The 24,975-nt window shown below is 44.2% G+C and overlaps 1 protein-coding gene across 1 annotated transcript in view; it reads right to left on the reverse strand.

Annotated features, from left to right (window-relative positions):
• The window catches only part of LOC126235500 (glypican-5-like), a 1,111,824-nt gene that overhangs the window by 182,603 nt on the left and 904,246 nt on the right, over positions 1-24,975 (reverse strand). The window contains exon 5 of the mRNA XM_049944219.1: positions 3,444-3,606. Coding sequence (XP_049800176.1) covers positions 3,444-3,606 — 163 coding nt within the window. The remainder of the gene's footprint in view (positions 1-3,443; positions 3,607-24,975) is intronic.

The following is a 24,975-nucleotide window of genomic DNA, read 5'->3' on the forward strand; positions in this document are numbered from 1 at the left end:
AAAGTGGACGAGTCAACCGGCAAGGTGTTATCGCCGTCAGGTACCGTGACGAGATCTTGGGACCTCACGTGCGGCTATTGTGAGGTGCTGTGGACCCAGACTTCTCACTGATGGACGATAATGTTCGACCTCATAGAGCCCAGGTGTTTGATGTTTTCTTGTAAATGGAAGATACTGCACGCATGGCGTGGCCTGCTCGCTCTCCATATTTGAACCCCATAGAGCGTGTCTGGAATGCATGAGGGAGACCTGTTGCATCACGTCAGCATCTACCAATCACTCATGGGCGATATTGCCTCAACATAAGACTGATGATATCATTGACAGCATGTCCCGCCGTTGTCAGCCACATGTTGGAGCCAGATGTGATCACACTGCATATTGAGCACATTAACTAGTTGTCGGAATGTGTGTGTAAACCACTTAAGTTGGAAAAAACGCAAAACTTTTTTGTCTATCGTCGTGTGTGTTACAGTTGTTTCTGTTTTCTATTCTTTACATTGTTTCTACTTTACATCACTCTTTTATATTGTTATGTGGCAAAATACAATCAAAATTTCCGTTTGTTGCTTTAATTTTGGGCACTACTGTATTAAGGTAAGTATTTCTACTTTAACAGAATGTTGTAATTTATTTTAGTAAATGCTACCAGACTATGCTTTTGCTGTGTAATCACTGTCAAGCGTGCTTCTCATGCCGAGATGCATCTTTATACAGAGCAAATATGACGGAAATTCAAAAAATGCGTTATACATTTTTGTAGTGGGAGTTACGTGGCAGTCTTCTCTGAAACTGTCCCCCCGACATATTTTAGAATCTTTTTTTCTCATTTCTCTTGGTGAAATGATTACTGACGGTGCAGATAAGATGTCCTGTCGATTTCATTGATTTCTGCTCACTTCTCTTTTTTAGTACGGCGGAAGGACTGCACAGCTGGGAGTCTACGAGCTGACTAGAGATGGATAAGAATCTTGTTAAGAGGAGTTGGCCACCAAATACGAGGCGAAGCAGCCACAGGTAGACGAACAAGCATTCAGTTTCTTCATACCACGCTCTCCAGGTAGGATTTGGGACGATCGCCTTCCGTCGAAAAGACATAGTATTTTTCTTATGTGAATGCGTGGTGTCCGAAAGAACAAACACCACGCGGAATCCGCAGTTGTTATGCATTATATGAAAATTGAAGGCGGAAAGAAGAAGAAGAAGAAATGAAGAGAAACGGAGGGGGTCACTTGTGTCAGCTGCATCGGATCCCGGGTCCGAATCCCTGTCCGGTAGACATTTTCACTCGTCGCCGCTGATTCCGTTGACAGCAATGATCCCCTCCTCTTTCTTTCCTTTCTTCTCCTCTCCACCTTCAATTTAAATATATAGTATTCTTCGCAGAATCCTTTTAGCAAGATAAGAGGCCTGTATCCAGTTGTCGCTTTAAAGAGGGCCGTATGAATTTTCGTTACGACACCTCGAAATAACGTGGGATTTAACCTTTCAGAATCCGAATTTTCGTTACAACATCTCGAAATAACATTCGCTTTAAACTTTCAGAATCCAGCGTTGTGGTTGGTTTTTACTATGTCTTTTTATAGAGCACATACTTTCACGGCCGCGCGTACGTTCCAGGCTGCTTCCAGGTCCTTTTGAATATTGTGCCATGCAGAGGGTGAGATTTTCTGCCCTCCTCCCCACTTTAGAGCACTACTGGTTGAAAACAGTAAAAATCCTCAAGAGTGGGAGTTTGTTTAACACCTTTACTTATATTTTATTGGACGGAGATCGCTATCTTTGTCATTATTGTCCAGCGAGTTCCTACTCTGACGAAAAAGCAGCCAAGTTACCGAGCGTCCTAAAAGAGAATACTTCTCGTTATCGTTTTGGAGAGTGATGACTTCACGCTAGGCTACGGAAGAGTAATGACGGAGGCTGCTGGGCGACTGATGGAGCGAGCCTTGCGGTCATGCAGAAGTATGTTTCCACTCGAATACTGGGTGCAGAAAAAGATTAGCATGCCGCTAATGCGCTGCCTTCCGCACAACGTTGGGAGGCAATTCCGTAGGGACGCGATATTAGTTCATTCCCTTCAGGAGGCAGTTATTTCATTTTAATACTTCGCAGCCAGCTACTTTGTTTTCAGTACGCGCTTTGACGAACTCACTGGTGTTCGATCCTATTTTGCAGTTTTCTTTCTGTAATTCACTGCCGGCCGGAGTGGCCGAGCGGTTCTAGGCGCTACAATCTGGAACCGTGCGACCGCTACGGTCGCAGGTTCGAATCCTGCCTCGGGCATGGATGGGTGTGATGTCCTTAGGTTAGTTAGGTTTAAGTAGTTCTAAGTTCTAGGGGACTGATGACCTCAGCAATTAAGTCCCATAGTGCTCAGAGCCATTTGAACCATTTTTTGTAATTCACTAACCGTGCTTACAGTCACTGGTGGTATTCGTGTGCTACCTGCGTAACTTTGCATTCAACGTGCCCACCTACCTGTGCCAGGCTTACTATTCACCATTACAGCCCCACTGTCCAAGTAGTCAATGTTCAGTTGTTCAAATAAGTGGGTAAGTCATAGGTCCGACTTTACCACAGTAAATCTGATTGTTGTAGTGCTCTCTTGTTTCTCTCATTAATATGTCTGTGTGCGAGGTGTGGTACCCATATTGTCATGTTTGGCTGGGTTACGTCCTTTAGTTTTTATTATGTAACATTTTTCCGTTGTGCAACATTATTATTCCTTTAATTAATGTGCATGACCATATGTGGTGCTTTCCTTCTCTGTACGTCACTAGAGATCTGACTTTAGCGTCATAGGCGCATGCAAAACAGACACCCCACACAGACCAAGTATCTTTTAGTGATTGGTGCACTAAACTTGGAAATGACACAGAGACGTAGTAGTATTTTCCAGCATTGTAGACAAGTCTCTGTAAACATCGGTCGGAAGTTCTACCACTAATTCGGACATGCCCGAAAGAACAGACATCACATATTCATGCAATTGATTCGCCTCGTTTGGTAATTAATCCACAACATTCGGTGCGGATGCACATGTAACTTCGACTTCCAGCGGGAATGTAAGAACAAGCGAGCATGGAGGATATAGATGAGGACTGCGGATAGATTGCGATAGGTGACAGTTTGGGTCAGACGGGGGAGATATTCCGCGCATTTGGGATGAACACTGTGTCCAGACGGCGCAGTGGTTCACGCGACTCCCTACCAAGCAAGAGATCCTGTGTTCGGGTATCGGTCCGGCGCACCATTTTCGCTCGTCGCCGTTGATTCCGCATCGGAGCGCTCGTAAATTTTGCGCGCCTGCAGGAAACGGAGCACGACCGCTTTTGGTAGCTTTCTGTGGTCGCAAAGGGCAGCAGTGTGCTAACGTAGAGCAGCGCAGCTCGCGTGCTGCGATGGCCTGGCGCGCGCTGTGTGCATTGCGGCGCGGTACTCACTCTCCGACGCGCTGGCCGTTCCAGCAGTCGGCCGTGTCTCTGGTCTCGGCGAAGCTCTCGTCGGAGCACAGCGACTCGGCCAGGTTGGCGTAGAAGCCGCGGCTCCTCGTCAGGCTGGTGAGGAAGTGCTGCAGCTTCGAGGACAGCGTGTCCTGGCCCGACCCTGTTGGCAAATAACGTATGTAATAGCGAAGATAACGTATTCCACCGAGAGTCTAGGAGTATGTAAAGGAAAAAGGCTGACTCTCAGCTACTTTGCACTGCCCTCCATCGATTTTCATTGCTGTGCTAAAAGTAGAATAATTTAAGACAAATGTTGATGGTGTCAGGACAGCAACCAGCCACAAATTTACTTTCAGTTCCTTTATTCAAAGGAAACCGTTACCGGTTTCGAATCGTTGTGATTCATCCTCAGACGGTTTACACGCTTTCTTTATGACATTTGGTGTGTTTTTACAGATTAATTGTCCTAAAATATAAATAAAACATAATTATAAACACACCACACACAAATGGTTGCGTTACAGATTTTCGTTGCATGTGACTTACGTGAAACCTCGGTTTCGAGTGTTTGTTTTCATAACATCCGTCCAACAGATGTAAATGCATTCCCACTGCATCCTCGTTGTTGCACATGTAAATAGTTCTCACTGTACACTTTAGATTTGTCGCTGAGATCATTTCAATCACGCACCACATGTTTTGATACATACAAAGAGCTTACAAACATATGAGTATCACAGATGCTATGATACATCGTAACATTTGACGATGATGTCCTATGTTTGGAAAGGATCGTATATTCATTTGCACAACTATAATGCCTTTTACATTAGTACAGAGATATTGAATTTTTGAGTTGATATTGCTAAATTAATTATAAAGTTTTTATATATATTTAGAACTGTATAGGTAAAATAGTATATTATTTAATTACATTTGGCATCATGAGAATTATAGTAACATATAAATTTGCTACTTGATCTGCAGATAGGTGTATTAATATTATTTGCTTTGGAGGCTGGAAAGTAATTTTTGGAAATTTTTCAGGAAAGGGGTGTTAGCTAACTCTGTTTGTTCGTTAAGGATGTAGTCTGGGATGCTGTGTTTGTGTGTGTATTTGTAATTCTTCTAATATATTCATAGTGGCTCCTTTTTCTGCTAGATGCAAAATTTTTAAGTTGTCCTCAGTGTTTCCCACTGAATGGTTTTCTCCAGCAATATGGGCTGCAAATGCTGATTTGTTCAAGTTACCAAGTCTTAAGAGCATCAGTATGTTCTTTGTATCTAATTTCAAAACTTCTGCCTGTCTGTCCAATGTAGAATTTTGGGCATGTATCACATTTGAGTTTGTATATTCCTGATTTACGGTAGGGACTCTTGGAGGTATTTACATCATGGATTACTTTTTGTTGTAATTTATTATTTGTGGAAAAGCTGATTGCAATATTTTTCTTCTTTTTAAATAAGTTTGCTATTTGGTATGAAAGTGGGCCTATCTATGGGAGAGTAGCATATTTAGGTTTGGCTTCAGTGGCACACTGATTTGGCTTGAAGTGACTGCTGTGAAGTGGATCCGTGGTTTTTGTCTGCATTTTGTTGTGGAGTTTTTCTATTATTGTGCGTTTATATCCATTATTATGAGCAACTGTTTTAATTAAATTGATTTCATTTTGTTGGTCTGTGTCACTCATTGGTACTTTTATAATTCGGTGAAGCATCGTTCAGAAATATGCAATTTTTTGTTGGCGGGGGTGGCAAGATGAGTTGCTAATACTGACATCTGTGGTGGTAGGTGTTCTGTAAATACTAAATTGATGTTTATTGTTACTATTGCAAACTTTCAGGTCATCATATGACAAAATTGCATAGAATAATTTAAAATTTTACGAACTTTGTCGTCTTTCTATCGTGCGACCCCTAATCACGGCAGATGTCCCAGAGGGCTTCGCTGCAAATACCAAAACAGGTGAATACTCGTGACAAGTTAGAACAATGCTCCAGAATGGGGCTTGATCTCGGATCCATGTCTAACGTCTGTGACCATTTTTGCGTAACAATAATTTACTCATTAAGTAAATTAAAACGGCTAGAAACAGAAGAAATTATTTCTTCATAACAGCTCTAAAAATACCTGTATTTCATAAATATTATGTAGCACGCGCAGCAGACAGCACACCGCAACAGGCCTGTGACACGCCCTCCTCACACACGTCACGTCACGTCACGTCACGTCACGTGACATCACGTCACGTCATGTCACGTGGCGTGGTCCAAGTCCCACGAGAGAGAGGAGCCGTGGCGCGTACGTCACATCACGTGACACTGAAGGTGTTACGGCTGCCCGCAGCCGTCTGCGGCGGAGAGGGAATAAGTATTTCAGATGAGTTTAGTAATTCTTGACTGCACATTTAAATGCATGCACGACAAGGTAAAGACCTTCAGTGGGTAGCTTTTTCTTTAGCTAATGATTTGCTGTCGGCCCTACACGAAGCCAAGCGTTCGCGAAATGTGGCGGTCAAGGCGACTAGTGTGACGTCACAAGTTCGTTGCGGGACCCGGATTTCTCGTAGGCCCCGTTGTGGTTCCTGGAGTCGGATAAAGCTGCCTGCGCAGCTAAAACAAACTAGTGTCGTTGTCAGTCTACACGATTACAACAATGCGCCGGCTTCTTGGCGACTTGCAGGGTTTGTACCAAAGGTTTAGAGAGTAGACCAAAAGGGATTGAGCGATGCGGTTTTCAGCGGAAAGGGTGGTGAGAAGAGGATGCTTGTCCAATAAATGTGATATGGCCTAGTCGCCTCCGAGCAGTGACAGAGTGAGGAAAGTGTCGAGCTTAGTGCGTCTTGGTAAAATGGAAATGAGCGTACGGCATCGTTGAGCGGGAGGCCCCCTTCAGGGAAGTTCGGCCGCCAAGTGGAAGTCTCATTTCATTCGACGCCACACTGGGCGACTTGTGCGCCGGTAGTGCGTCTTGGTGACACGTCGAGATTAAAGATGCAACGGTGGATCGTGCAACGAAAAGCAATCAAATCCTGCATTAAACTGAAAAAAATTGCTGAGTCTGATTCGGGAAACCTCAGCCATACTCTAATTAAGAATTAACAAGGGTGACAAGATATTACGGGAAGACCGAGGACACTTCGATGACAACGAACGATTCGGGAGTCCGTCAGCGTCCCAGACGATCAAGAAAAACGTTTTGAACGAGGATCGACACACGAGAGCAAGAATGAGAGCAGAGAACTGCATCATGCCAAAAGCGTATCTTAACCTGATTTTGAGAGACGAAGTAGGGATGAGCAAGGTGTGCGCAAAGATCGTCCCAAAAGTGGTGAGCGATGAGCAGAAACAAATCAGTGCGATGCAGTGTCGCGAGTTCTTGGAATACCGCTACAGTATCCCAATTGCTTGGCCAGAGTGGTGATAGATGACGAGACGGATTTCAAGTACGATCCTCAATCACGGGTTGTTGGAAGGGGTAAATGATTCTTCGACTCGCAACCGTAAGTATGTTCCTGAAGACGCCTACCAGAAAGCCTATGCAGACTGAGCATAGCAGTGACACGGATGGAGAAGGGTTTGTACGTTAAAACGCAGTAAATCTCTTTAAAACAGTTATTCTTGACACTCTGTGGATGGGCCCTGTACGTTGCGAGTTTGGACTAAGTTTGGCGTTTGACTCTGGCTAGATTTCTCTTATACAAGAACTTGCATGCTGCACGGTCTTCATTCTTCGTGTGACCACAGCTACATAGAAGTTTGCGTATTTCGCCGAACTCTCAAGCTGTAACTAGTATTTTTGTTCATATGAAGAGAACAAAGTCATTGTTAAAATAAATATCAATTCCAAAGTGTGTGAGTGTATGAGATTAAATTATTTTAAATACATTTATTATAAATATTAGTGTATACATACGTCAAACAGAATTATATGAAACAAACCTTTTGCTATACGAATAATGATGGAAGTGGAAAGTGTTAGACGTTGAAGCACCCATCTGATATATATTAATCTTCGTGAAGATGTTTATTACACCTGCCCGAACAGCCGTGCGCGTCGAAGTGCCGCTTCCGGGATGGGGAGGTGCCTCGGGCCCGGATCGAACCCGCCTGGCTGATTAGCGAGGGAGGTCAGTGTGTCAACCAGCCTGGATGCGGCTATTAGGCGATTTCTTACATCCCACAAGGTGAATACCTGGCTGGGTCCCGCCTCAGTTAATTTACAAAAAAGTTCTCTCACCTTCACATGGATAACGCTGTATACAGTCAATTCAGGTACTCATATTCTGTCCCTGGGGTTAACAAGGTGGCAACTGGCTACTCGTGAAACTAACCTTGAAAAATCCGTTAACAATCATGCCGAACCTGCAACGATGCGGGACAAGGGAACAAGAAAAAGAAGAAGTGGAGATATTCACCGTATAACGAGTATTAAATTTTAAACTTTTATCTCATTTGGAATGGATGTCTATCGTTTATTTTTATATACGTTCTGGCATGGAAGAAAACAGGTGCCGAATGTCATTTTCAAAAATTACTTTCCATGCCAGAAACACATTGTCAGTTCGCGAATATTGCTGGCTGCAGGCTGGTATGCAAGCATTCGTCCTTTCATCGCATTCCCAACGTGCACTACGCTGTACGGGCAACCAATAAGGTGACTATTCATGCAGTCAAGGATCAGTACACAGCTAAACGCGTTCGTGCTTTGAAATGAAGTGAGGGGTCTTGCATTATCTTGCTGGAATATGTCATTTGCTATATACTGGTCAGGAAGTGTGTGACAACAGGTATTACCCTACTGGCCATTAAAATTGCTACACCAAGAAAAAATGCAGATGATAAACGGATATTCATTGGACAAATATATTATACTAGGACTGACATGTGATTACATTTTCCCGCAATTTGGGTGCATAGATCCTGAGAAACCAGTACCCAGAAGAACCACCTCTGGCCGTAATAACGGCCTTGATACGCCCGGGCATTGAGTCAAACAGAGCTTGGATGGCGTTTACAGGTACAGCTGCCCATGCAGCTTCAACACTAGTCCACAGTTCATCAAGAGTAGTGACTGGTGTATTGTGACGAGCCAGTTGCTCGGCCATCATTGACCAGACGTTTCCAATTGGTGAGAGATCTGGAGAATGTGCTGGCCAGGGCAGCAGTCAAACATTTTCTGTATCCACAAAGGCCCGTACAGGACCTGCAATATGCGGTCGTACATTATCCTGCTGAAAGGTATGGTTTCGCAGGGATCGAATGAAGGGTAGAGCCACGGCTCGTATCACATCTGAAATGAAACGTCCACTGTTCACAGTGCCATCAATGCGAACAAGAGGTGACCGAGACGTGTAATCAATGGCACCCATACCATCACGCCGGGTGATACGCCAGTATGGCGACGGCGAATACACGCTTCCTATGTGCGTGCACCGCGATGTCGCCGAACACGGATGCGACCATCATGATGCTGTAAACAGAACCTGGATTCATCCGAAAAGATGACGTTTAGCCGTTCGTGCGCCCAGGTTCGTCGTTGAGTACGCCATCGCAGGTGCTCCAGTCTGTGATGCAGCTTCAAGGGTAACCGCAAACATGGTCTCAGAGCTGATAGTCCATGCTGCTGCAAACGTCGTCGAACTGTTCGTGCAGATGGTTGTTGTCTTGCAAACGTCCCCATCTGTTGACTCAGGGATCGAGACGTGGCTGCACGATCCATTACAGCCATGGGGATAAGATGCCTCTCATCTCGACTGCTAGCGATACGAGGCCGTTGGGATCCAGCACAGCTTCCGTATTACCCTCCTGAATCCACCGATTCCATATTCTGCTAACAGTCATTGGATCTCGACCAACGCGAGCAGCAATGTCGCGATACGATAAACCGCAATCGCTAAAGTCTACAATCCGTCCTTCATCAAAGTCGGAAACGTGATGGTACGCGTTTCTCCTCCTTACAGGAGGCATCACAACAACGTTTCACCAGGCAACGCCGGTCAAGTGCTGTTTGTGTATGAGAAATATGTTGAAAACTTTCCTCATGTCAGCACGTTGTAGGTGTCGCCACCGGCGCCAACCTTGTGTGAATGCTCTGAAAAGCTAATCATTTGCATATCACAGCATCTTCTTCCTGTCGGTTAAATTTCGCGTCTGTAGCACGTCATATTCGTGGTGTAGCAATTTTAATGGCCACTAGTGTAGTGTTTGTGCCTTCCTGCTGCATAGTGACGAGCATTCGGCCTCCCGTGACAACTACCAATTCAGTCCTGTTGACATATCTAGCAGCTCTCCGAAACTGATGTAAACGCAACAAACAGAAGCGCGGCTCATAGCGTAACACCAGAGAATTCCACTCTACGTCCCAGATGACTCTGGCGCTACACTACGCATGTCTGTGATATGGTTTCGACGGTGCGCCGCATGGGTTAGACGCGCCATCTGCGGCTCCTTGCCACGGTTCACGGTTCCTGCGGGTGCGGCTCCCCCCCCCCCCCCCCTCGGAGGTTCGAGTCCTCCCTCGTGTGTGTGTGTGTGTGTTTGTGTTGTCCTTAGCATAAGTTAGTTTAAGCTAGATTAAGTAGTTCAAAATGGTTCAAATGGCTCTGAGCACTATGGGACTTAACATCTGAGGGCATCAGTCACTTAGAACTACTTAAACCTAACTAACCTAAGGGCGTCACACACATCCATGCCCGAGGCAGGATTCGAACCTGCGACCGTAGCGGTCACGCGGTTCCAGACTGAAACGCCTAGAACGGCTCGGCCAGTCCGGCCGGCGTAAATCTACAGTGAAGCGCCAAATAAACTGGTATAGGCATGCGCATTCAAATACAGAGATATGTAAACAGGCAGAATACGGCTCTGCCGTCGGCAACGCCTATATAATACAAGCGTCTGGCGCAGTTGTTAGATCGGTTACTGCTGCTACAACGGCAGGTTTTCGAGATGTGAGTGAATTTGAACGTGGTGTTATAGTCGGCGCACGAGCAATTGAAAAAAAAAAAAACATCTCCTAGTTAGCGATGAAGTGGGGATTCTGCCGTATGACAATTTCACGACTGCCGGCCGTGGTGGTCGAGCGGTTCTAGACGCTACATTCTGGAACCGCGCGACCGCTACGGTCGCAGGTTCGAATCCTGCCTCGGGCATGGATGTGTGTGCTGTCCTTAGGTTAGTTAGGTTTAAGTAGTTCTGTTCTAGGGGACTGATGACCTCAGACGTTAAGTTCCATAGTGCTCAGAGCCATTTTGAACCATTTCACGACTATACCGTGAATATCAGGAATCCGGTAAAACATCAGATCTCTGACATCGCCGCGGCCGGAAAAAGATCCAGCAAGAACGGGACCAACAACGACCGAAGCGAATCGTTTAACGTGACAGAAGTGCAGCCCTGCCGCAAATTGCTGCAGATTTCAATGCTGGGCCATCAACAAGTGTCAGCGTGCCAACCATTCAATGAAACAGCATCGATATGGGCATGCGGAGCCGAAGACCCAATCGTGTACCGTGATGACTGTACGACACAACGCTTTACGCCTCGCCTGGGCCCGTCAAAGCCGACATTGGATTGTTGATGACTGGAAACATGTTGCCTGGTTGGACGAGTCTCGTTTCAAATCGGACGAGTCTCGTTTCAAATTATATCGAGCGGATGGATGTGTACGGGTATGGAGACAATCTCATGAATCCAAGGACTGTTCAAGATGGTGTAGGCCCTGCAATGGAGTGGGGCGTGTGCAGTTGGAGTGATATGGGACCAGTGATACGTCTAGATACTACTCTGACAGGTGACACATACGTAAGCATCCTGTCTGATCACCTGTATCCTGTCATGTCCATTGTGCATTCCGACGGACTTGGGCAATTCCAGTAGGAAAATGCGACACCCCACACGTCCAGAATTGCTACAGAGTGGCTCCAGGAACACTCTTCTGAGCTTAAATACTTCCGCTGGCCACCAACTCCCCAGGCATGAACATTATTAAGCATATCTGGGATGTCTTGCCACGTACTGTTAAGAAGAGATTTGCAACCTCTCGTACTCTTACGGATTAATGAAAAGCGCTGCAGGATTCATGGTGTCAACTCCCTCCTGCAGTACTTCAGACATCAGTCGAGTCCATTCCACGTCGTGTTGGGGCACTTCTACGTGCTCCACGATATTAGGTAAGTGTACCAGTTTCTTTGGCTCTTCAGTGTATTATGTGAAAGTCAGTTAACTGTTCGAATAACGCGGATATTTTGTAAATGAAAGGTACATTTAATCAAACAACTAAGTCATACTTAAATGTAGTTTTCATGAGAATTTGCTAAAGCCTTATGGGAAAGAATATCTTCAGCATGATTGATTTAAAGAAATGAGACCCCTTGAAATGAATGTAGTTAACGAAACAAACCATGAAGTCTGGGTGCCTAAAACATAAGACACGAATGTTATCCATCTGAAGATGGGCATGATGGCGTGAAACCAAATACAGCATTGAAACAAATGAATTTTGAAAGTATTGGTGGCCGGCTGCGTTATTCATCAAAACTCATTGATGGCAACGGGGTTCACGAGATCCAGTCCAGCGTGGATATAGTAACATAATACTTGCATACCTGTTCGTGAAAAGTGACATGATATGCATGTACATGGACACAACATTATATATATATATATATATATATATATATATATATATATATATATATATAATGTGTCTAATTTTTGGTAGCGAGTTTAATAACAGTTAAACATAAATGTTTTTGTTTTTAGACAGTAGGTATACTCTTACGAGTGCTTGTAAATCATGGCAACAATAACAAGAATTACCTCAATTTATAGAAGATAATGGAACCTTGTCCCTTTTAATGTTTCTCTCCACAACTGAAATCAAGCATAATTAATTCTGCACAACGTTTAATGGAATAGGGTGGTAAACGAGAAACAAGTACTCTGACAGACTTGTTTCATTAATTAGCACTGTGTGCTACGCCTCGTTATTACTGTTGCTACGATGATACAGAGTTAATCACAGTTCGGCGTTTTCTTATTCGTTTGCTGCTGAGCACTCATTCTGCACTACTCCAGTATTTTGCATTTAATGTAGCCTGGCAGTAATAGGGGTTATTTCAATTAACATGTTTCAATTGGAGAAGACACATTTAGTCAGCCTAGGGCACTCTTTCGCTGCGCTTCTGTCACAAACATTCGCTATGCGTGTCTCTCCCAATAGACTGGATGTCAATTAGTGTCATTTCTGTCTGTAACAGATACCAGGACGCAAACATGACAGTGAAATGTACTGTGGATGCTCTCTGCATATGTCAGCGCTATCTCTGAACATTGATCAACTACCTTTGTTCTTATGTAGCTTATACAGATGTGCAGCATTTATTTTTTATTTACTTTCTCCTGATGTGTCTACATCTACATACAAACTCCACCAGCCATGATAAGGCGCACAGTGGATGGTACCTTGTACTACTGCTGGTCACTTCCTTTACTGTTCCACTCGAAAATGGTGTGAAGGACAAACGACTGTCTGTATGCTTCCGTGCGAGCCTTGATATCTCTTACCTCGTCTTCGCGTTCCTTAAAGCGAAATGTGTGTTGGAAACAGTAGGATCGCCTGCAGTATGTCGCAGATGCCGGTTCTCCGAACTTAATAGTGTTTCGCGACAAGTTGGTCTTCTTTCCTCCATGGATCCCTAACTAGGTTGTGTAAATAGGGCAACTGACACCCAAAGCAAACTCTGACCTTTTCTCCTGTCCTGCCGATATCACGACATTTATCTGTTTAATCCCCGTTGTTGCTTAGCCTGTTTATTCTTTTTTTGAGATCCACAAGACTTCAAAATGAAAAGTAAACATTTCAGTGATTCTTTTTTGTACGATACTGCACAAAAAATGGAACAACACAGAGTCCAAAGTCGCTTGCTTGCAACAACAACGCGATCCATTTTTCAGTGTTACATTCCCGATCAATGCAAAACCATTACAAACAAAAAACAAAAAAAGCAAAAATCAGAATATACTTTTTAAACTTACGTTTCGCTGGCTGACTTGGTATAATCAAAGTGCCTCCATTTAATACTCAATAGAGGTAAATTATATGGAACTGTTGCTCAGTGTAGCCTAATCCAAATCTCCTCATTATCACCTTTAACGGCTAGTATTCCCTCAATCTATCCGCGTCTTATTCTATTTCTTATTTGCCCCCTGCCACTTCATCCTCTTCGCCTTTACTTCTGTCGTTCAGAATTTTTTTCGCCTGTCACAAAACTGCGTAACCCCCTTTGAACCGGACTGGAAAGTGTACACCGCTAATAGTACACACTCCCATGCCGTTTGAAGGTACATCTGAGGAAATGCCGCCAATAATTTCTAAACAGAAGAAACAAGAAAAGACAGAGAAAAGCAACCAGTTCAAATTTCAATGGAAACAGATCTTATCATTTATTTTGCTGACCAAACAACAAAATTCCTCTGCTGTTTTCAGTATCTCGTTTCCTAATCAAATTCCCTCAACGTCATCTTATTTCAGTTAGACTACATTTCATTATCTTTGTTTTGTTTTTGTTACTGTTAATCTTATATCCTTCTTCCAAGACAATGTCCATTCCATTCAGTTGCTCTTCCAAGTCTCTTGCTGTCTTTGTGAGAACTGAAACGTCATAGGCAAACCTCAAAGTTTTTATTTCTTCTCCCTGAACTTTAATTCTTACTCCATATTCTTCTTTTGTTTCCTTTACTACTTCTTTTTTTTTTTTTTTTTGCTGCCTCTCCCAAGGCTATCAGTAGTTCTGATGGACTGTCGTCTGCTCTCGCAGCCTTGTTGTGATTTAGGTCTTGCAGTGTCAGATCAAATTTTTCTAGCAGTATCGTATCTCTCATCTCATCTTCATCTACGTCGTCTTCCATTTCTACAATTCTACCTTCAAGTTCATCTCCCATGCATAGATTCTCTATATACTCCTTCCATCTTTCAGCTTTCCCTTTTTCTCTTGGAGCTCGTTTTCCATTTGAGCTCTAGATATTCATACATCCGCTTCTCTTTCCTCCAAAAGCCTCTTTAATTTTCCTGTAGGCATTATCTATATTTCCCCTAGTGACTTATGCTTCTAAACCCTTACATGTTGCGTTTTTATGTTTTCTCCTTTCATCGATTAAACTCAGTATCTCCAGTGTTATCGAAGAATTTCTATTAGGCCTGCTGCCTTCGCTATTTCATCTCTCAAAGCTACCCATTCGTTTTCCACTGTTTTCGTTTCCCTTGTTCTAGTGAATCGTTACCTAATGCTCCTTTTGAAACTCTCAACACGGTGTAGTTCTTTCAAGCTATTCAGGTCCCATCTCCTTAATTTCCTGCCTTCTTGCAATTTGTTTAGTTTTAATCTACAGTTTATAACCAATAAATTGTGTTCAGAGTCCACATCTGCCCTTAGAAATGTCTCACAAATTAAAATCTGGTTTCGAAATCTCTGTCTTACCATTATATAATAAATTTGAAACCTTCCGGTGTCTCCAGATATATTTCATGTATATAGTCTTCTTTTATGATTCTTAAGCCAAATGTCAGCTATGATTAAGTTATGCTCTGTGCAAAATTATACCACGCGGCTTTCTCTTTTATACCTTTCCTCCACTCCATATTCACCTACATTTTTTCCTTCTCTTTTTTTTCCTACTATTGAATTCCAGTCCACTATCACAATTAAATTTTTGTCTCTCTTAACTGTCTGCATAATTTCTTCTATCTCACCATACATTTCTTCAATCGCCTGATCAACTACGGAGCTAGTTTACATTTGAACTTGTGCTAGTGTAGTGGGTATTGGCTTTGTGTCTACCTTGACTACAATAATGCGTTCACTATGCTGCTCATAGTAGATCACGCGCATTCATATTTTCTTATTCATTATTAAACCAACTCGTGGATTACCCCTATTTGATTTTGTATCTATCAGCCTGTATCCACCTGACCAAAAGATCTATTCCTCCTGCCACCGAAATTCACTATTCCCATTATATCTAACTTCAGCCTATCCATTTCCCTTTTTAAATTTTTACCGTTGCTGAGCGGCTAAGGGATCTAACATTCCACGCTCTGAACCGTAGAATGCCAGTTTTGTTTCTCCTGATAACGACCTCCTCCTGAGTAGTCTTTCTCCGGAGATTCGAATAGGGGACTATTTTACCACGGGAATATTTTACCAAAGACAATGCCCTCATCATTTAACCATACAGTACAGCTGCCTGCCCTCGGGAAAAATTACGGCTGTAGTTTCCCCTTGTCTAGCCTCCTCCGTTGTGGTTGCATCTACAGTACGGCTATCTGTATCGCTGAGACACACAAGCCACCCCACCAACGCCAAAGTTCATGATTAATTCACGGAGGGTGGAGATGTAATGTATTGGCCTGAATTTAACCTCTCCAAGTCCATCTTGTTCAATAACCATCTCCTCCATAAATCAAATGGTTCCACGCTATGATAAGAGGCCTGCTCCTACCGAGTACGCGCATGCTCACTATTCCTGGATCAGAATAACAAAGTGACTGCGAACTAGTCGTTTATAGTAAGCGAGTTTTGTCGTGCCATCTGTCCGGTGCATAGTAGTCATATGCGTCTGCTACCTCACTTGCCAATTATCAGTGAGCTGCGAACAACAATTGCAGTCTATAAGACATCTGCTGTGATTTGTTCATATTTCATCCGATTCTCAGTGGATTTTTTAAAATGGAATGTGTTAAACTGACTGTATAGTTGCTTACGAAAGAGCTAAGACAATAATTATCCTGCAAAGAGAAGTCAATACCGCATGTTAACGGGGAACGTATGGATGTATTGAGTACGGAAGTATACAGCTGCTGCTAATGGAGCCATGTTCCGCTTCTGAACATCAAGCGAACAGACAAAATGCTCCCCTTCCATGCCTAGCTGTCAGACACTTTGCTATTTTGATCCTGGTGTCACTGCAACACTTGACGAAAACAAGAAAGTTATTAATTATAATTACACACCTGCGCACAGGAATGCTGTCGCGAACTCTTTAAAAGCTTTCTGAGCTGGCAGAACAACTTTATCGATCACTGGAGATCACTTACTCGTGACTTGATAAAAGCACTCAATTAAAACATCACCTCCAGCCATCAGGTCCCACAACTTTCCTTCTCCTACCTCAAGGGTTGCTGGAAAACATCCGCCGTTGTGCGAGTGCCCAGCCGCACAACATAATTGTTTTAACACCAATCTATCCATGTCAGGAACCGAATGCAGCTGTAGTCATCGGACACATCCTGCTCCCATTAATAGCATTCATCAACGAAATGTGGCTTCCAGCCCAGACTTTGCAGAACTTTTTGTCCTGTAACGTCGATGTGCAGCAGGATTTTGGAACACATATTGCGTTCGAACATTATGAATTACCTCGGAAAAAAAAACGGTCTATTGGCACACAGTCACGGCCCCTCCCGCCGGAGGTTCGAGTCCTCCCTCGGGCATGGGTGTGTGTGTTGTTATAATTTAGTTTAACTAGTGAGTAAGTCTAGGGAATTCACACATTCTTGAACACACAGTCAACATGGGTTTAGAAAACATCGTTCTTGTGAAACACAACTAGCTCGTTATTCGCATGAAATGCTGAGTGTTATTGACAAGGGATTTCAGATCGATTCCGTATTTCTGGATTTCCAGAAGGCTTTTGACACTGTACCACACAAGCGGCTTATAGTGCCTGCTTATGGAATATCGTCTCGGTTATGTGGCTGGATATGTGATATCCTGTCAGAGAGTTCACAGTTCGTAGTAACTGACGGAAGGTCAACGAGTAAAACAGAAGTGATTTCTGGCGTCCCCCAAGGTAGTGGTATAGGCCCTTTGCTGTTCCTTATCTACGAGGGCGGTTCAGAAAGTAACCTCCGATTGGTCACAGTGCGGTTTGTGGGGGGAGTAGCGACGCCATCTGTGCGTTCACGCACTCAACAGGTCAGTCGGCATCAAGCTGTGGTAGAGTGAACGTCTTACCCGCGATAGTTTAGTTTTTGTGGCAGTTTGAAATGTGTGCTGCAATAGAAAACCCCGCCAAATGTGAAGTGCGTGCTGTCATAAGGTTTTTTACAGCCAAAGGATATTCTGCAGCAGCTATTCATCGTGAGCTTTGTGCCGTGTACGGACCAAGAGTTATGAGTGAAGGAGTTGTCCGTGAATGGGTACGTTTATTTAAAAGTGGACGAGAAAACGTTCATGATGAAGAGAGGAGTGTTAGACCATCATTGGTGACTGACGAACTCGTTCAGACAGTTGATGCAAAAGTTCGTGAAAATCGACGTTTCTCAATGTGAGAGTTGTCTACTGGTTTTCCACAGATTTCTAAGACTCTCTTGTACGAGATAGTGACAGCAGGCTGGCTCCAGGCACAAGCGGGTGATTTTTATGCAGAAGGAATTTCAAAGCTTGTGAAGAGATACGATAAGTGCCTCAATCGCTATGGAGACTATGTAGAAAAATAGTGCAAAGATGTAGATGTAAGATGTATATATTAAAATATTTTTATTTAACTTGGTGTATTTTTTTAAATCAACCGGAGGTTACTTTCTGAACGGCCCTCGTATATAAACGATTTGGGAGACAATCTGAGCAGCCTTCTTAGGTTGTTTGCAGATGACGCTGTCGTTTATCGACTAATAAAGTTATCAGAAGATCAAAACAAATTGCAAAACGATTCAGAAAAGATATCTGAATGGTGCGAAAATTGGCAGTTGACCCTAAATAACGAAAAGTGTGAGGTCATCCTCATGAGTGCTAAAAGGAATTTGTTAAACTTCGGTTAGACGATAAATCAGTCAAATCTAAAGACCTTAAATTCAACTAAGTACCTAGGAATTACAATTACGAACATCTTACATTGGAAGGAACACATAGAAAATGTTGTTGGGAAGGCTAACCAAAGACTGAGTTTTATTGGCAGGACACTTAGAAAATGTAACAGATCTATTAACGAGAGTGCCTACGCTACGCTTGTCCGTCCTCTTTTAGAATACTGCTGCACGGTGTGGGATGCTTACTAGATAATACTGACGTAGTACATCTTAAAAGTTCAAAGAAGGGCAGCACGTTTTGTGATGTTGTTGTTGTTGTTGTTGTTGTGGTCTTCAGTCCTGAGACTGGTTTGATGCAGCTCTTTGTATTATCGCGAAATATGGGAGAGAGTGTCACTGAAATGATACAGGATTTAGGCTGGATATACACTCCTGGAAATGGAAAAAAGAACACATTGACACCGGTGTGTCAGACCCACCATACTTACTCCGGACACTGCGAGAGGGCTGTACAAGCAATGATCACACGCACGGCACAGCGGACACACCAGGAACCGCGGTGTTGGCCGTCGAATGGCGCTAGCTGCGCAGCATTTGTGCACCGCCGCCGTCAGTGTCAGCCAGTTTGCCGTGGCATACGGAGCTCCATCGCAGTCTTTAACACTGGTAGCATGCCGCGACAGCGTGGACGTGAACCGTATGTGCAGTTGACGGACTTTGAGCGAGGGCGTATAGTGGGCATGCGGGAGGCCGGGTGGACGTACCGCCGAATTGCTCAACACGTGGGGCGTGAGGTCTCCACAGTACATCGATGTTGTCGCCAGTGGTCGGCGGAAGGTGCACGTGCCCGTCGACCTGGGACCGGACCGCAGCGACGCACGGATGCACGCCAAGACCGTAGGATCCTACGCAGTGCCGTAGGGGACCGCACCGCCACTTCCCAGCAAATTAGGGACACTGTTGCTCCTGGGGTATCGGCGAGGACCATTCGCAACCGTCTCCATGAAGCTGGGCTACGGTCCCGCACACCGTTAGGCCGTCTTCCGCTCACGCCCCAACATCGTGCAGCCCGCCTCCAGTGGTGTCGCGACAGGCGTGAATGGAGGGACGAATGGAGACGTGTCGTCTTCAGCGATGAGAGTCGCTTCTGCCTTGGTGCCAATGATGGTCGTATGCGTGTTTGGCGCCGTGCAGGTGAGCGCCACAATCAGGACTGCATACGATCGAGGCACACAGGGCCAACACCTGGCATCATGGTGTGGGGAGCGATCTCCTACACTGGCCGTACACCACTGGTGATCGTCGAGGGGACACTGAATAGTGCACGGTACATCCAAACCGTCATCGAACCCATGGTAGAACACCATTCCTAGACCGGCAAGGGAACTTGCTGTTCCAACAGGACAGTGCACGTCCGCATGTATCCCGTGCCACCCAACGTGCTCTAGAAGGTGTAAGTCAACTACCCTGGCCAGCAAGATCTCCGGATCTGTCCCACATTGAGCATGTTTGGGACTGGATGAAGCGTCGTCTCACGCGGTCTGCACGTCCAGCACGAACGCTGGTCCAGCTGAGGCGCCAGGTGGAAATGGCATGGCAAGCCGTTCCACAGTACTACATCCAGCATCTCTACGATCGTCTCCATGGGAGAATAGCAGCCTGCATTGCTGCGAAAGGTGGATATACACTGTACTAGTGCCGACATTGTGCATGCTCTGTTGCCTGTGTCTATGTGCCTGTGGTTCTGTCAGTGTGATCATGTGATGTATCTGACGCCAGGAATGTGTCAATAAAGTTTCCCCTTCCTGGGACAATGAATTCACGGTGTTCTTATTTCAATTTCCAGGAGTGTAATTAAAAGAAAGGCGTTCTTCGTTGTGACGGAATCTTCTCACGAAATTCCAATCACCAACTTTCTCTCCGAATGATAAAATATTTTGTTGACACCGACCTACCTAGGGAGAAACGATCACCACGATAAAAAAATGGAAATCAAAGCTCGTACGGAAAGATATAGGTGTTCGTTATTTCCCCACGATATACTAGATTGGAATAACAGAGAATTGTGAAGGTGGTTCGATGAACCCTCTGCACTTAAATGTGATTTGCAGAGTATCCATGTTGATGTAGATGTAACATACCTACAACCGTAGCAAAGTCACTAGCTCTTTGGCCAGCACAGTAGCACGGTTACAGAAAGACTGACTCATCATCTCGAGGTTGAACAAAGCCCCCATCCCCTTGATACTGGAAACTGGATATGGTGTCCACATGTGCTCCAGCTGCCATACGCTTATTACGGGACTGACTCTTCAAGCGTAAAAATATTTTCCTTATTTATGGAATATTTAGTTGAGACTTGGAGGAACACAAACATATTAATGAATGAAACACACAGTATTAATGTTCCACAATAACATATTTATTTTATAGTTCATAGTGAACCGGCTTTCGGGTTTCTAGGCCATCCTCAGCCAACTTGTAGCAAAACAGATAAATAACATAATATCAGCGGGAGTTTGTACGTGTACAAAGGTTGTTTATCTAAAAGATATGTGACCTTTCATGCCCTTGTATCTATACAAAAGCACAAGCATCATAAGATTCACAAAGAAGTTTTAAGAAAATAAATCTTTTACTGCCCTATACTCAAAACCAAAAAGTATAAGAATGTACGTATATCAAAAATGGTGCTGTGTGTAGCCGCGCGGGATTAGCCGAGGGGTCTGGGGAGCTGCAGTCATGGACTGTGCGGCTGGTCCCGGCGGAGGTTCGAGTCCTCCCTCGGGCATGGGTGTGTGTCTATGTCCTTAGCATAATTTAGGTTAAGTAGTGTGTAAGCTTAGGGACTGATGACCTTAGCAGTTAAGTCCCATAACATTTCACACACATTTGAACATGTTTTGGTACTGTGTGTATATACTGTGTGTATTCTTAGGGACATGTCCGGAAGAACAGACACAACATATATACAGGATGAGTCACCTAACGTTACCGCTGGATATATTTCGTAAACCACATCAAATACTGACGAACCGATTCCACAGACCGAACGTGAGGAGAGGGGCTAGTGTAATTGTTTAATACAAACCATACAAATATGCACGGAAGTATGTTTTTTAACACAAACCTACGTTTTTTTAAATGGAACCACGTTAGTTTTGTTAGCACATCTGAACATACAAACAAATACGCAATCAGTGCCATTTGTTGCATTGTAAAATGTTAATTACATCCGGAGATATTGTAACCTAAAGTTGACGCTTGAAACCTCCGACATTCAGTTGCGTGTTGTAACAAACACGGGCCACCGTCGGCGAGCAGCATCTGCAGGGACATGTTTACGATGACGACCGTGTTTACGAGTGTGGGTTTAGTGCACTGTTGTGGTTTGGTCTAGCTGTCGCAGTGTCCGCATGTAGCGCTTGCTGCTATTGTTATTCTGCATTCGTCTCCGCACGCAGACCAACTGTAGTACACCGTGTTACCAGACGTCTGTGATAGTGTAGTGTTTTAGGAACAGTGACCATGTTGTATTCGAACTCTGAAAAGGCGGAGATGATACTCATCTACGGCGAGTGTCGACGAAATGCAGCTGAAGCCTGCAGGGTGTATGCAGAACGGTACCCGGACAGAGAGCATCCAACGTGCCGCACATTGCGAAACATCTACCGCCAACTGTATGCAACAGGTATGGTCGTAGCACGCAAACGGGTCCGTAACAGGCCAGTCACAGGAGAAGCGGGTGCAGTTGGTGTGTTAGCTGCTGTTGCCATGAACCCACACATGAGTACACGGGACATTGCGAGAGGCGGTGGACTGAGTGAAAGTAGTGTCATGCGCATACTGCATCGTCACCGCTTTCACCCGTTTCATGTGTCGCTACATCAGCAATTACATGGTGATGACTTTAATCATCGAGTGCAATTCTGTCAATGGGCATTAACAGAGAATGCGTTGCAGTTCTACCTGTTTACCGATGAAGCGGGTTTCACAAACCACGGGGCAGTGAATCTGCGGAACATGCATTATTGATCCGTGGACAATCCTCGCTGGCTCAGACAGGTAGAGCAACAGCGACCGTGGACTGTAAATGTATGGTGCGGAATCATTGGCGACAACCTCATTGGTCCTCACTTCATTGCAGGGGCCCAAACAGCTGCAACATACATCGCGTTTCTACAGAATGATCTGCCAACGTTGCTCGAAAATGTCCCACTGGAAACGCGTCGACGTATGTGGTATCAGCATGATGGTGCACCTGCACATTTCGCAGTTAACGCTAGGCTGACCCTTGACAGGATGTTCGACGGGCGTTTCATAGGACGTGGAGGACGCATAAATTGGCCAGCCCGTTCTCCTGATCTTACACCTCTGGACTTCTTTCTGTGGGGTACGTTAAAGGAGAATGTGTACTGTGATGTGCCTACAACCCCAGAGGATATGAAACAACGTATTGTGGCAGCCTGCGGCGACATTACACCATATGTACTGCGGCGTGTACGACATTCATTACGCCAGAGATTGCAATTGTGTGCAGAAAATGATGGGCACCACATTGAACATCTATTGGCCTGACATGTCGGGACACACTCTATTCCACTCCGTAATTGAAAACGGAAACCACGTGTGTACGTGTACCTCACCCCTCATGGTAATGTACATGTGCGTCAGTGAAAAAGACCAATAAAAAGGTGTTCGCATGTGGACGTAATGTGCTGTTCCAGTCTCTTCTGTACCTAAGGTCCATCACCGTTCCCTTTGGATCCGTACGTAATTCGGTGCTCTCCGATACACACGATCGAACAGCGTCAACTTTAGGTTACAATATCTCCGCATGTAATTAACATTTTACAATGCATCAAACGGCACTGATTACGTATTTGTTTATATGTTCAGATGTGCTAACAAAACTAACGGGGTTCCATTTAAAAAAAACGTAGGTTTGTGTTAAAAAACATACTTCCGTGCATTTTTTTGTGGTTTGTATTAACCAATTACACTAGCCCCTCTCCTCACGTTCGGCCTGTGGAATCGATTCGTCAGTATTTGATGTGGTTTACGAAATATATCCAGAGGTAATGCTAGGTGACTCACCTTGTATAATCACGGCGATGACGGCCAATGATGTCTTTTAATACAGATGCTCACCAAGCTCCAACTCTTATGGGAATCGGCAAGATGCCGCTAGAAATGAGGCCAGTGGGCTTGTGCACAACATCAGTAGTGTGTGATACGTTTTGAGGATTAGGGTCTGACGGCAGGTGTGCTGTGGTAGTCCATGTGTTTGTGGTGACTGCTGTTTCTGGATGGCGTAGCGGTCAGCACATCTACTAGTAAGCAAGAGATCCTGGTTCGAATCCCAGTCCAGCACAAATTTTCAGTTTGCCCCATTGATATAAATCAGTGCCCCCTGGCATCTAATGTCATTAATTCTTTTGTGTCTTGGTACTAACTGTAAGAAGGACTTCACAGGTACATGCCTGCAAACTAAACTGAAGGAAATACACAGCAGTTTTTTATACTAGGAGAACTTTTGCCCACATTCTGTTCAAGAGTAAAGACAAGATTCCACCTTTAGAACAGACTGGAATATATTGGATATCTTACAGTATTTGTGACAATGTACAGAGCAATAACGCAGTGTTATAATTACTAGACTAGCTGAACCATAAAGGAGCTGGAGACTGATAAAGAAAGATTCTACTTCTGATGAACATGATCTGAATGAATGACATTTTTATGATATTTCATGTGTTGCTTCCCTTAGAGGAACTGTTGTTGTTGTTGTTGTTGTGGTCTTCAGTCATGAGACTAGTTTGATGCAGCTCTCCATGCTACTCTATCCTGTGCAAGCTTCTTCATCTCCCATTACCTACTGCAACCTATATTCTTCTGAATCTGTTTAGTGTATTCATCTCTTGGTCTCTCTCTACGATTTTTACCCTCCACGCTGCCCTCCAATACTAAATTGGTGATCCCTTGATGCCTCAGAAATGTCCTACCAACCGATACCTTCTTCTAGTCAAGTTGTGCCACAAACTTCTCTTCTCCCCAATCCTATTCAATACCTCCTCATTAGTTATATGATCTACCCATCTAATCTTCAGCATTCTTCTGTAGCACCACATTTCGAAAGCTTCTATTCACTTCTTGTCCAAACTAGTTATCGTCCATGTTTCACTTCCATACATGGCTATACTCCATACAAATACTTTCAGAAACGACTTGCTGACACTTGAATCTATACTCGATGTTAACAAATTTCTCTTCTTCAGAAACGCTTTCCTTCCCATTGCCAGTCTACATTTTATATCCTCTCTACTTCGACCATCATCAGTTATTTTGCTCCCCAAATAGCAAAACTCCTTTACTACTTTAAGTGTCTCATTTCCTAATCTAATTCCCTCAGCGTCACCCGACTTAATTCGACTTCATTCCATTATCCTCGTTTTGCTTTTGTTGATGTTCATCTTATATCCTCCTTTCAAGACACTATCCATTCCGTTCAACTGCTCTTCCAAGTCCTTTGCTGTCTCTGACAGAATTACAATGTCATCGGCGAACCTCAAAGTTTTATTTCTTCTCCATGGATTTTAATACCTACTCCGAATTTTTCTTTTGTTTCCTTCACTGCTTGCTGACTATACAGATTGAATAATATCGGGGAGAGGCTACAACCCTGTCTCACTCCCTTCCCAACCACTGCTTCCCTTTCAT

Source organism: Schistocerca nitens, chromosome 2, assembly GCF_023898315.1.
Source record: "Schistocerca nitens isolate TAMUIC-IGC-003100 chromosome 2, iqSchNite1.1, whole genome shotgun sequence".
NCBI classification, from domain to species: domain Eukaryota; kingdom Metazoa; phylum Arthropoda; class Insecta; order Orthoptera; family Acrididae; genus Schistocerca; species Schistocerca nitens.